Genomic DNA, 14034 nt, shown 5'->3' with positions numbered 1-14034 from the left:
GAAGGGAATTCAGTTGTGCCTGAAAATTCAGTGGCATCATGAAAAAAACCTCACCTTTACTTGAGTTCCAAACCATGGAAAAGTGGCCTCTGCATGCTAGAAATCATTGATTTTGCAGAAATTGGCTCTTTCTCTTGCTTTTTGGAGTAGTTATATATTGATTTTTTTTTTTATCTGCTTGTAGGCGCACAGGACACCTGCACATGTCCCAGAACTGTCAGACTTCTGCAAGTCAGCATTATACTCAGAATCAGCCCCATAATTCCACAGCAGTATCTCTTCCTCATCTCAGTTTTTCCTTCTTTCTCTATGTTCTATCTGATGATAGAAATAGGTTCTTTCTGCATGGATCAAATATGGAAGCAATACCTCGAGGGACTCATTCAGAGTCAGGATATGAAGTCTGGAGTTCTTTTTCTACCTCTGACATTTGAGAGATGCTTTTAAGTGGATGAGATTCTATTACAGTGTCAGCCCATCTGTTAGCAGCATTGGTGTTTGGATCCTATTCCTTTGCTCAGTTTTAACAGAAAGGCAAGTGAAGCTGTCTGGCAGTTTACCTTGTTGCATGTCACAGAATGGTTAGGAAGGAAAATCTGTTTTTGCTTTCAAGTCCCTATTGTACTTGCAGTGGTTAATGCTGTTCAGTCCAGCATTCAGGCAAGGGGATCACCTGCCCAAGCTGCTCTTGCAGTTTCTCTTGTAATGGAGAGCAGCCCCTTTGCCTCCCCTTTCGAAACATGAGCATCTTCCTCTGGCTTCAAATCCTTCTCCAGGCTGATACTGATCTGCAGGGCTCAAAGCAGGCCTGGGATTTCAAAGCCTCCTTGCCCGTTTTGAATCTGCAGTGTGAGGCTCAGGCTGTGCTGAAAGCCTGAGTTTTGAGGCACATTTAATCACATCTCTGCACCTGTTAGGGTGGAAAAAATTTCTTCTGAGTTTTGTTTCTGTTGATCCTCAGCCACTCTCAGGTTTTCCTTCGTTCTTGGCCAGCACGATGTTCTCTGGCACCAGACCTCATGCAGAGACATGCACCAGTCCCAGATGAAGGGCTAGAAACAATTGTCTGAACCTGGCTCAGCAAAATACTTATTTGTGTCTGGAAGTGTAATTTATTTGGTCAGTTACTTGAGCCAAAGGAAGCCCTAATTAAGCAAGATAAGTTTGCATCTGGGTTGCTGGCAAAGAGCATTCTCTGTGCTGGCCAGGGCAGTGTAGCTGATGCCCTCCCACACCTTTTCTGCCCCTGTTTGATGACAAAGGGAGGCTGGCCGTAGCTGTGCTTTGATGCACCTTGTGTCTTGCTCTCTGATGGAAAATGGGCCATTCTGTGCTCTGATATTTCTCTTACTCTCAGCAGGGTGCATATGTGGAACTCAATTTTTGAAGCTGCTTGTGCCTGGTAGAAAGCAGTTGATGTGCCATTCCTCTTCCCACCTCCTCCTCACTTCACTTCTTTCTTGGTATCTTTTTATTTGTTTAATTGAATTCCTAGTGCTGGTTTCTGCAGATGGCAGTTCTCTAGACCTGATTCCTTGCAGCCAAAATGCCGAGGTGCTAAACATGGATAACCCCATGGAGGACACAAGGATCATGAAGGGCTTTCAAAACCAGCAGCCAGGTCTCATAGGGCAGTGCCATCAGACAGCCTGACTGCTGCTCACAGGGGAATTACAGGCCTGGGTATGGCTTGAATCTCTTTGATCCAAGTTAGTGTCTTCCTGGATATTTTCTGTGACAAAATATCTTAAATGCAATTTCAGGAGGAGTCTGTGAAATGTTAATTTTCTATCTGAGCCAGGGGCTAGGGCAGAAGAGAGCTTTGTGGTACCTGCAGCTTGTTAGCTAGGCTTGGACTTTTCAACACACTTTTGAGGATGTTTCCACAGTCTGGACATCTTTCTGATGTTCCTTTATTGTGGCTTTGTGTGATGGAGAGGAGGATAGAATACACAAGTGCAAATCCACAGGGAGGATGAGAAATAGTCCAGGATGCCTGCACAGTGCCCAGCAGGGCACAAATGACTGCTGTGCTTGTTTGCCCTGCCTGTCTGCCCCATCCAGCTTCTAAAGCTGGTCACAAGATGTGGAAAGGCATAGAAATCTGCATCATCCCTGCTGGATGTTCTGGATGGTCATCAGCCTGCCCATCAAAGTAGTTTGTAGGTCACCTTCTTCCCCTCAGAAATACTTGGGAAGGAGCTGCTGGATGTGATGAGTTGTGGCTACAATTTCCTGTGGCTTGCTTCCCCAGCACCCTTTCCTTGCATCACCCAAGCACATCTCACATCAGTGCAGATGCAATGTGTTCCCCTCAGCTGGCCACCATGGTGTGCATGTGTGGCCAGCAGGCTGGAGAACACTTGTGTTTTTGTTTTATGACTGAGAACATGCCTTAGTTAGTACAAACTAGTTAAGTGCAAACTGTTCTGGTGCTGCACTGCTCCTCGTGTTCCTGGAAGAGCATCTGCCAGAGGAGAGCAGGCATAAATACTCACTGAGCAGCTGGACATGTACCCAGCTCTCTCTGCACCCATGGGTGCTGGTGCCCAGCCCCTGTGGCCACCCTTGGCTTAAAGCTCTGCTGCTGCCCTGACAGGGACAGGCACAGCAGCTCTGGCTTTCAAGGCAGCACTGTGCTGCCTGTGGTGGCTAACAATGTGCTGGGTGCACCTGGTGCTGCTGACCGTGCTCTCACCATCAGGACTTGCAAATGCCACCAGGCAGGAAACCTCCTGTGGAAGGACAGAGCTGGAAGGAGTCTGTCTCCTCCTGGATGCAAGCATCTGCCTCCATGTGCTCTTTCTCCCTCACAACTTGTAGCTGTTGTCTCATCAGCAAGTTTGGAAAAGTCACAGCCCTGACAGTATTTCTTGACAATGTGCCTGTGCCACTTAAAAGCTACTGAGATAAAAAAAAGACCAAAATAACCCCTACTGCTGTCAAAGACCTCCATCGATGCTTTTCAAACTCTGCCAAGCATTACATGTGATTAGTTGGTATGATAGACAGAACAGCATCTGGCCCACAAGGAATGAGTCCAGGGATGGATGATTTTTATCTGAGTGGAAATCCCAGGGCAGGGCTGGAGCATGCAGAGCGTAACACGGAGCCCTGTAAACACTTGGAGTGCCCACCCAGCTCTGAGCAGCAGCCATGGCCACCAGCCAGGCCTCTCTCCTTTCCCAGGGTTTGCTTTTGTTCTCCATTCAATTAATGAAACTCCTCAGGCAGACTTGTACTTTATAAAAATAAGATTTCAGTCCTAGCCTCCCTTTGTAGGGTGCTGAGTCCTTTGGGACTGCTCTGGTTCCGAGTCCCCCGGGATTCTCCTTCTGGGCATGGGCTTTATGAACTCAGATGTTACCCAAATGCCCCTTTTGCTTTTAAAGAGAGAGAGTTGTCCATCCTGCATGTTGGGGCAGGGATCAGAAGGAGCTGGTGTGGATCTGACTGTGCAGCTCAGGTGCCTGTGCTGTGTGATTGGACTAGTGATGGAAGGGCTGATTGAAACAGATTTTTGATACAATGAACTTTGTGCCCCTGTCCAGAAATAAATCTACAGAGAGAAGCCAATCTCTGAGATGCCATTACAGTAGGCACCAGTAAAGACAGATTGTTGCAAACCTGGGTTTGTTCTCACATTGTATTCTAGTGTGTAAATCCTTTCCTCTCTGCATTGCACGCCCAACTGAACAGCCAGTGCTTTTGGAATCTGCCCTTCCCATGCACTGACAACCTCTGCTGTCCCTGTGTGCCACATGAGCATCCTGGGGAGATGCCAGCACAGCACCCAGGCTGGGCAGTGCCTGGGCTGAAGGGCCCATGCTGGCATGGGGTGTAAAGCTGGCAGCTGCCTCTGAGCTCTTGGAAACCTGTCCTGCTGGCTGCTGGTTACCTCCCTGGAGGCTGCAGCAAGGTATCTCTTACATATCACCTCTGCCTGCTCAGGTGGTGGGATTCGTTGTCTGAACTCCTTTCTAAATCCCCCCAAAGACGAGATGCACGTGTGTTTGCAACCAGATACTCAGGCAAAACATCTTGGGGCTTGGAGGTGGGGAGGGAGGAAGAAAAGAAGACAAAGGAGTCTCCTCCCAGCGTGGAGTTAAAACCTGTGGTTGTGTTGTGCTTGGCACAGATTCCCCATTGTGCTGCGCTGGGCGGCCGCTCTTCTCGGGCAGATGCTCTCCCCAGAGCTATGAGAAGTGTCCTACAGAGATGAGTAGATACCATTTCAGATGGAGTTTGTGAAGTGAAATGTGCCATTGTGTTCAGAGCTATTGTTTCTGTTTTCAATATTGAAGTTACTCATGGTTTCCAGGGGACAATATATCAAGCAAAGCTAACAGGCTGTAGAGGAGATGTAGATTATGGAAACAGAGGGATTAAGTTTCATGCATTTGGAGCTAAAGTCTCATTTCTCTCTTAGCAGTGGGAGCAGGGAAGCACTCTTGTGGACTCATAAAAGTGAACCAATTTAAATGAGGGTGTGTTTTTATCAGGGTTTAGTTAAAACTATGGTCAGCACTGTGTGAGCAACTTAGAAGACTCTCTAAGGATGGATTCTGTGGATGCAAGTTCCATGACCATCCGATGTATAAATTTGGTTTCAGAGAGTTTCTGTGCCGGGCTTTGCACCAGTTCAAACAGAATCAGTTTGCAAAGATGGGGTCTGGCTGTCTGGGTAGTCGCCACATAAAAAATCCACTGTTCTCTCTTTTTGAGAGAGGAGTAAGGGAGAATAGAAGAGGGCATTGCATGACCAATGTGATTCTCCAGCTCCTGACATCCCTTTTAGGGACTGCCTGAACCCAGGAGTCACACTGGCAAGCAAGGGGACCCAATAATGAGAGGCCAGCCCCCATTCCCACAAGGTGCCATCCTAAATCTGTCATGTTGCAGAGCAGAGCAGGAGTTTGGTTCCCTGGATGATCTGACAGCACTGAACAAAGCAGTGGTAAAACCAAAACAGCCTCTGAGTCATGCTGACAATATTTGGTGTGTCCTAACATTAAGGATGCAGTTGATACCAGCACTCTGCTCATGGCCCTTGTGCTGCTTTTGGGATACTCTTCAAGCACCCTGCTTGCAGCTGCAATGCAGGTGCTGCTGCCCGGGGTTTTGTTTAAAGACCCAAAGGTTTTTCAAACCCTTGCAGCCTCCTACCAATCTGTCCGGCCTTTGTGCTGGACTAAGCTGAGTTGAGCTTGCACAAATTTAGGGCAGGCACTCTCAGTTTTTGCATTTTGAGGTCTTTAGAGTGGCTTGGTAAAGTTAGTGAACTGACAAACCCTGAAGTTGTAGTGGGGCTACCATGTATTTCAGTCATTGGCTTGAAAGGGTTGAAATTTAAAAAAAGATAGAGAGTAAATACTTTTTAAACACCCAAGTGATGTAGGAAGCAGTGATTAATGGAAGTGACCTTGGTGCTTTGCTCCCTTTCAGTGAAGCTCTTAGACTTGCCATTGTGTTTAAAACTGGAACCTCTGCTCTGACAGTGCTGTCAGATGCAGTTGTGCTGTCTGAAGGCCAGAGCTGAGTGTCCAAGGGCACTATTGCTGCAGTGTCTCTCACTGGGACATGCTGTTCAAGGGTTCTTATGTGCAATCTGAAAGAACCCTTAAAGCCTGTGGGTTTTGTAAGGATAAAAAATTGCAGGATGTAAGGAAAGATGCTCTTCTCTTGAAGTTAGCTTTTCTTCCAGACAGGATTTTTACTGTGACCTGCAGTGATCCTTTAGAAGATGCCTAGGGTCTGCAGCCTGAGCACCTGGGCTCTGGAAAAAAAATCAAACAAATTTCTTGCATCCCATCACAAAATTATGAGCCTTCCCCAGAAGCTAATTGACCTGATGGGGCAGGGCATCAGCATGGCTCTCACAGCTCTGCATGATCCTGTGGTGCCACATAACTGCAGCATTCATCTCTCTAAACCAGGCATTGTGGTATGGCCTTACTTCCCAGGGATGCTGTTGGGACAAATCCTCTGTAGATACCAGAGTAACAGGGGACGTGTAATCACCGTGGATAGATGGAAAAGTATGAAGTAGCCTTTGTCCAAGCATCTTCCAGTGTGGTTAAGTTGGATGAGGCCAGTTTAATTTAGCACTGGGGAAAGAAAATGCTTCTGGCAGGAGACTTCAATAGCTGCTCTGTGAAAGGACAGTGTGGGCTTTCTGAGAAGCTCTTCAGAGATGCACCAAGCGCCTCTGCCATCCCCAACCAGCACCTCAGAATGTTTTGCCAGGCTGTGTTAGCCACAAAGCCAGGCTAGTTCTGTGGAGCCTTTAGAGAAAGCTGCATTTCTTTATGAAAAGTACCAAATGTCTCAGCTGGGAAACAGCACTCCCTCTTTTGATGGATCATGTTGGGGAGAGACCCCCAGTCTCTGCTCCCTGCCTTCTCCTCCCCTGGCTGTTTTATTTGGATACTGAGAGATTTGTAAGATTTCCAAGATTTCTTGTGGAAATTTTCAGACCTGAGAAAGGCATTTTCCCTTTGAGGATTACACCATGCTGTAAATGTCTGTTCTCTTTATTTTATATGCATTTTCCTGCTTTTGTTTGACTTTCTCACGAATTGCACTATATTTAATTCAGAACATATCCTATAATGCTGTAATTGTCAGGCATGTCAGCTGGTTATCCGGATGACTTTTTGCTGTAACTTTTTTTTTTTCTTTAAAAATAAAAGGAAAGCAGTTGCTGCTGCTTCTCAGGCATTGAATTATAGCATGCTGTGGCATCATGTAACACCACAAGGCAGCCAGTGTCACTGGCTGCCTGATAAAGTTATTCCTGCTGCATTGTGGAGCCCATTACTGCTTTAGGAAGAGATGGAGTTCCATCTCCTTCTGCTGTGTAAGTTGTCAGTTCTGTGTGTGAGTGGCTAACAGATGAGCTCCCCTAGGCTCAGTCTGTTCCATGTCCTCACCCAAAGATCTTTTGCAAACTTTTCCTAGTTGTTCTTGTGCTCAGGAACAGCTCTGCTCTGGCCAACTTTGAAGGGGTGGGAGTTAAGCAGGCCTCCTGCTGTCTTGTGTCTGTGACAGTGAACTGGTTTGTTGTCCCTGTGAGACAGTGAAGCAGAGGAGGAGTAAAAAGAAGCTCAGAGTAATCTAGAGAAAGTTGTCTAACAGCTGTTTGCTGTGGAGGATCTGCCCCAGCAGCAGAGGTTTCATTCCCTGCCATGTGTCTCCTTCTGTCATTGATCTCAGCTGGTGTGGTCCTGAGCTGCAGTAAGTGAGGTCCTTCCTTACATCATGGGTGCTCCACTGACTCATCTTAGCAGAACACCTATTCTAAAACCAAACAACTGAAGAAATTATCTTCTCTAGGCCAGTATGTAGAAGGTGAATCTGTGGAGATAGTCTCTTGTGTTCCCCACTCTCTTGCTTGTGTTCACCTGCTGACATTTAAATGTTGATACGTTACCAAGCAGCACGAGATCCATTCTCTGGAAACTGGGGCCAACCATCTTTCCTAAGTGGAAGGCCCTTTTGGATTCCCTGGTTAACCAGGATTTGGAGGATGCTATGGATGGACAAGCCTGCAAATGAGAGGATAATTATATCTGAAAACCACCAATAATATTTCTTCCATTTGCTTTCATCCTGCTGGGTTTAGAGGAGTGTAGTTCCTCTGAATTCAGTCTCTGTCTCCTGCTCTGCAGCTTAAGGCTCAGAGCCTTTGATGGCTCTTGATTACATCTCACGCCCCCTACCTGAGATCTGTCTCACATTTTGCAGGTGCAAAAACAGAGACAGAAACAGAGAGGTTTACCCACCAGAAAACCCTGGCAGATGACAGAATTCAAACCCATCCTGGCCATTCCCTTTCTTGCAGATCACATGGTTTATAATTCAAAATATAGCTGATGATGCTGAAACCATCAATCCCCTCAGCAAGCAGCACAGCTGGTTTCCAGCTTCAAAATGAAAGGAAATTACTGCAGCTCCTCAGGGGTTTAATTAATTGCTCCTGTTCTGGTATCTTACCTTTCCTCCTCATCTAAACTTGTGTTATCTGCATTAGAGACTTTCAGTCTTTTCTGATTTACAGATGCCCTTAACCCCTCTTGCTGAGGTGTGAGTTCCATCATCTCTAGTTTCAGACCCCTGTCAGAATCTTTGCTTTTCTTCCAGTTTCTTTGGCAGACTCTCTCAGAAGTGTGCACACAGCCCCATACATGCACAGATGCCTCCTCTCCTCTTCCTTGTCTCCCAGCTGGCTGTAGCCCTTCTTTCCTCCTTGGAACTCTGAGATCAGATCAGCCTTGTGGGAAGGGATGTGCCTGATGCCCGACTGTCCTCTAATTCTTTACCTTTCAAGTCCATTGGTGTCTAAATTAAAGTTATTGTCAGCTTACCTCACTTTTAATGAAAAATACATTTTCTGATAGCACTTGGAAAAAGGGAAGCTGATGTGCCTCTTGGCATTCAGTGTAGGAAGAAATGCAGTCTTGGGACCACCTGAGTGGCCAAGAGTAAGGTTGCAAGCTGGGATTTCTAGGGGCACCTTGCAAAAACTCTGCTGCTCTTGGTCATGGTTTGATTTTCAACTGCTCTTTGTCTGGGACACAAGTAAATGATGCCCTGGAAAGGGAGAGAGGCCTCATCTCTCCCTGTAGAAGGTCAGAGTCCTTTATAATTTTGCAGCAGTGAATGTCATTTTGCTTGCCAAAGTAAGGGGCTTGCATGAAAGTCACCCTCAGGATCTTTGGCTTATAAATAAATGTCCCCTTGACTGCGCTGCATCCACTTGAAAACAAACCAGAAAGATTTCCACACTAAGAGGCTATGTGAGTGTCCTCATTTGCTCATTTTAAGAGGAGAACTTAATTCTTCTAACCAGAGGAATTAAAACTGCTGCAAGGAAGGAAGAGGAGGAACCAACAGCCCATCAGGAACCCATCTACAGTCTATAGATGGCTATAAGGCATAGGTGGAGGTCAGGTAGCTGTCTCAGTGGATTCATTTTAGGGAGTTGGATTTGGACTCCAACTTCTGAAACCTCAAAACCAAACCAGGAACAAAGTTCCCACTGGCAAATGCCACAGGGCCAAGCCATTGAACAGGTTATATGTTAGTGTCCCCTGCACTGGTTGGCTTGTAGCAGAGTACAAGCCTCTCCCTCCAAAGAGAAGCTGCCTCTTAGTCTTGGGTGCTGTAAGTCCTTATGCGTGCAGCAGAAGGAAATGTTGTTTCATGAAAATTTAACCAAGATAGGTAAAATGTAGTAGGTAAATTATCAGGAAGCTGCTACAGGTAGCATCTCAAAGGGTGCTTGTTTTTCTTTATTAAGATTTTAAACCAGGTATTACCTTTGCAAGGCAGACAGGAGTGCAATCTTATTTTCACAGCCAAGCTCATGTGGAATGACCAAAGAGGCTGTTATATGGAAAACCCAAATGGTTCTTGAGTGCAGGAGAGGCTCTTTCTTCACTATATATTTGCATTTTAACTAAAGATGGCCTGAAGCAGAAGACATGAGAAGGAAGATGCCTGGGGAAGTGGTTGAGTTGATACTTTGAAATCTTCCTATTTATTCTTGCAAGTCAAGTGATTTCATGCTTATGTACAAATGGAAAGGAGTGGGGCAGGCCAGTGCTCTTGAGTTTGCTCTTTTTAATAAGCAGCAACTCACATGAGTAATTCCCTTGACTTTTAATGAGATTAATTGATGATCATTTGGTGACTGCTGCAAGAAAGTCATAAGCTAGACCACAAAGTTTTGTAGCAGGTCTTCTAAAGGAGTTTTAGTCAGAAGCAAGAAGGAAGGTGCTTGGGACAGAAGGCAGGACTGTGCAGGACTTCAGCAGGAAAGAGCAGTCTGGAGAGGCAGTTTTGGTGGTGAGTTATTCATGCATCTGTTGTGCCACAAGTGAGAATGGGATGTGTTTGTTCAGCCTGACTCCAGACCTGCTGCCTGAGTGGATGGAAAGCTCACTTCCTGGTTTCCATATGCCCTCCCTGTTTGCAAAGGGATCCTCCACCCTGTGGTACAGGGACATGGTTATGTGTTTTCTTTCTGCTCGCTGCACCACTCATGCAGTTGGAGGCTCCTCCTCATTGCAAGCAGATGAACTGAGCTCCTCCAGTTTTGCCAAAATGCACTGCCCAGCTGTGTTTTCCTGTCTGTTCAAAACGAACTTCATCCCTAATTCAATTCTTTGTGACTCTGCATCTTCCCTTCTTTGCTTTCATACTGGGATGACTTCACTCCAGGCGGCAGAATTGCTTTCTGATTTAGCAAACTTTGTCCCTAAGTTAACTGTCACACATCAAAGGTGTGAGCAACAACTTGTGGAGACTGCCCATGTCTGAGCAGAATAACCTGGGGCATTAAGTACAGGGTTGTTTCCATCAATCATATGTGTATTTGCAGTTATAACAAGAATAACTTCCTTTAATGGAAAAACATTTGTCACAGACAAAAGAGTTTTTGAATTTCAGATGCTCTGCAGACATTTAATTAGGAGAACTGAAAATCTGTTTATTGGTCTTTGTCTGTTAATCATGTGAGGGAAGGGCTGTGCCTACCAAGAGGAGTTTTGGTAGTTCAGCCCTTAACTTTTTAATTCCCAGCTACTCCCTTTGTCTCCTCTTACCATAGCTGGGCTGAGGGGGGATTGGCTTGAGGTACTCCACCATCTTTGGAAGATTTGGGATGTTTAATTCAAGTCCACTGGTGCTTTTTTCCTCCTGTATACATCTCCTCCTCATCTTCCACTTTGCATCCCTCTCTGTGGGTGGGAGGATACAGATTCCTGCTTTTTTAGGACTTTAGCTCTAACTTGCTCTGGCTTTGAATGGCAGAACTGGGTGCAGGAAAGTGCTGAGGAAGGCTCCCTGCTCCTACTGCCCTTTATTTGACTTTAATATCCTGAAGGTTCTGTGGCTTCTGGAGTGCCCCTGCCTCCCCCAGCTCTCCCAGACCCTCCCAGTGGAGGCAAGAGCTGGGGTGGAAAGTGTAGTCTAGGAAAGTTTAGCCAAACTCTTCCAGCTTCAGTTTATTGTATCTATTTTGCTGATATCCACCCTTTAGATAAATAGCACTAAGTTATACGCGTTGTGGCTCTCTTGATGTGGTTAAAAAGGCTTGTATTAGCCAAGCTAATCTAACTCCAAGAATAACCCTGGGAATTTGACTGTATCAGTTCCAGCTTCAATCAGTCACCACATAGTCAAGTGAGAATTGCCTTCCTGGCTAAAAGTGTAGCAGCAGTGAAACTTGAAGTCAGTAGGTGGGGATTCCCTCCCCCTCTTTTTTTTTCCCCCCCTCTTCTTTGAAAGAAGCTCTTGCCCATGCCTGACCTCAGACACCCAGAGCTCTACCTACAAGAAAACAACATTTCCCATTTTCAATAAAAAAATCTGTCTCTGTAGGCAGAAAAGCGAGTTAGCTAACAATCCGCAAAGCCATGGTCTATTTATTTACCAGGCTGACTCCCTGATGGGGAAACATGTGGGATCTTTTAAGTCCTTCTTCTGCACAGATGTTGCTTCTACTGCCGAGTTTCCTCTTGATCTTTGGTTTGCTGTGCCATATGCTGAAAATGCTGGAGATGTTGTGTGCGGTGGAAGACGAGAAGGATTCTGCGTGCTTAAAACAAAACCAGTAAAAAATAATAATAAAAAAATTTGACTGTTTTTCCCCAAGTTAGCAAAAAAATATTTTTAAAAGGAAATCTGTCGAGCTAGCAAAACCCTTTTAACTTGCACAGCCTCCCCGTTGGGCACGTAGCACTGATGAGATTAAATGCTGATTGACGAGTGTCCCCTCCCTTCCCCCAGCTCTTGCTGCCACTTTTCCTATTTGTGTTGAGTTGTAGATCCTGTTGAGGTGAGGAGATAGGGGTTCTGCAAGGGCAAGTAACACTACTGCTTGCTTTTCCTTCCTTGCCTTCCTCAGAGATCACAGGAGATGTGGACTGTGAGTTGAAAGATGTCTCTCCTGGTGTGTTGGAAAGGAGCCCTGGGGCTGGCAGGAGCTCTGGAGTTCCCCCTGCCCGAGGGAGCCAGGGTTTCTGAGTAGGGAGGGAACATTGGGCAGCACAGAGACATCATGCATAGGAAGCACAGGGAGAAATTAAACAGAATGTGAAGATTTGGGTCTCTGTCTTGGTAGCACCACTGCTGAATGAGAGCAAAAGGTTACAGAGGGTGAAATATTATATATTTTTCAGGGCTAAAGTTGGTCTTTCTTGGGCAAGTCCATGAAGGTGTCACTAGAGCAGGTGCATCTTTCTGCCTGAGGCCTTTCAGCTGGTCTTCAGCCTCAGTGGCACTGGTCCATCAGGTCTCATCATCCAAGGATACATCATAGAGCTCCTTTAGGAATGTCAGAGCAGCATGTGGCTTTCCTAGGCTAGGAAACCATGTGCTAAAGGCTACTGGGCTGGGAGCACACCCACCTTGAGCTGTGCTTTCAGGCCATTCATGGGGCTGGCGTTCTGTGGGATGCTTTCCTCTCTGAGGCCTCCTTGCTTTCTGTCCTCTATGTAGGGACTGAAGTGGAAGATACTCCCCAAAACCCCATCTCTGTCTCCCTGGGAGAACAGGAGTTCTTTCTTACTGGACCAGAGCAGTGGGTCTTTCTGGCACTGCCATAAAAGCAGAGCAGGTGTTTTATTAGATATGCTTTAATCTGGTTGCTTGAACAGCATTTTCAGTCAGGAGAGTGGTATGTCACATGGACAGGTAAAACCTGTTGCTGCACCAGCACTTAGCCAGGCTGTGTATTAGAGACAAGGCGCGTATGTAGCAAAAAGTGGGAGCCTAATTTTAGAATGACAGCAAGGCCAGGCTCAGCTGTCTGCCTGGGCCCTATCCCAGCTCCTTTGTGCTGCCAGAAACTTGCCCTCCCTTTCTTGGAGTGAACTGTATCATACCTTTTTAAGTACAGGCTCCCCTCCAACAAGACAAAGTAATTCCTGCAGTTGCTTCTGTCTCAAACCACACACAAACCAAGAGGTCCCTTGATCCCTATGCAAATGGTCCATGTTTCCCCCTAAGATGTTTGTTGTGCTTTCTTTGCAGATGCAGCTTCTGGACAAGTTCCCTATTGAAGGAGGCCAGAAGGATCCCAAGCAAAGAATCATTCCTTTTCTACCAGGTAATGCTGTGGGGAAAGCCCTAAATAAGATGGCTGAGAGCAGCTGGAGACTGCAGTTCCCTGGCTACTGTCTCTGGTACTTTTTGTGACCATTCTTATAAATGCCTTTTCCCTGGGAGCTCATACACACAGCCCTGTGATACCAGACCTGCACCTCCTAAAATAGCTGGCATGGTGTTTAGGGCTCTCAGGGGACCTTTCCTCAGCTGTTCAGATTCAGGTTGGCTCATGCCCTGTTGCACAAAGGGATTTGAGGGCTTCTGAGGGGCTGTGTCTTTGGGGTGCAGCCAGGCAGCCTGTGCTCCAGCCACCATTTGGGAGACCACTGGGGACCAGAGTCAGTCTTTGTCATTTCTGGGTGCTGTAGCTCTGCAGACACTGTTACTGTACAATAAGGAATGAATAACTGAAGTTGCCCCTGCAAGAGAAAGGAAACTGAAGGAAGGTTAAATGCAAATAGGGATTTCTGCAATGCTGAGCCACTGAACTTCTGACACCTTCTGTAGAGTGTGTGAACATGATGGATGTGCTGTCCTGAGGGTAACAGCACACACTTCTACATAGCTTCTTCCAGCAGCAGCTGCAGGGATGGCATGGGGGAGATGAGCCAGACCACAGCGTGCTCTTGGCAGTGCAGGCTTGGCCAGCTCCCTATTGTCTGCCTGCATCATTCTGGCTGCTGGCTCTAAGCTTGGCTCACTGCACTGCCTGCCAGGATAAGCGAAGTATTTTCAGCTTGTTAAAAGGTCTCTTCTGTCTCTCTCTATAAAAAGGAGATCCCAGCTCTTCCCTTAAGGTCTGTGAAGAGAAGCTGGGATGGGAGGGCTTTGTCCTCACCAGGAGCATGCTGCAGTCCCTAACGCTCTTTGCAGGCAAAGCAGCTGCTCCAGATGTGTGGTGAGCACATCTCCAAGGTTATT

The 14034-nt window shown here is 46.5% G+C and overlaps 1 protein-coding gene across 4 annotated transcripts in view; it reads left to right on the top strand.

Moving 5' to 3' along the window:
- Positions 1-14034, top strand: part of SH3PXD2A (SH3 and PX domains 2A) — a 237768-nt gene that overhangs the window by 53321 nt on the left and 170413 nt on the right. For all 4 annotated transcript variants that reach the window (XM_058028729.1, XM_058028727.1, XM_058028731.1 and 1 more), the window contains one exon: positions 13039-13114. In XM_058028729.1, the coding sequence (XP_057884712.1) occupies positions 13039-13114 (76 nt within the window). The remainder of the gene's footprint in view (positions 1-13038; positions 13115-14034) is intronic.

Source organism: Melospiza georgiana, chromosome 8 (genome assembly GCF_028018845.1).
Source record: "Melospiza georgiana isolate bMelGeo1 chromosome 8, bMelGeo1.pri, whole genome shotgun sequence".
In the NCBI taxonomy this organism is placed as follows: Eukaryota; Metazoa; Chordata; class Aves; order Passeriformes; family Passerellidae; genus Melospiza; species Melospiza georgiana.
This window is presented reverse-complemented; position numbering and strand designations above follow the sequence as displayed.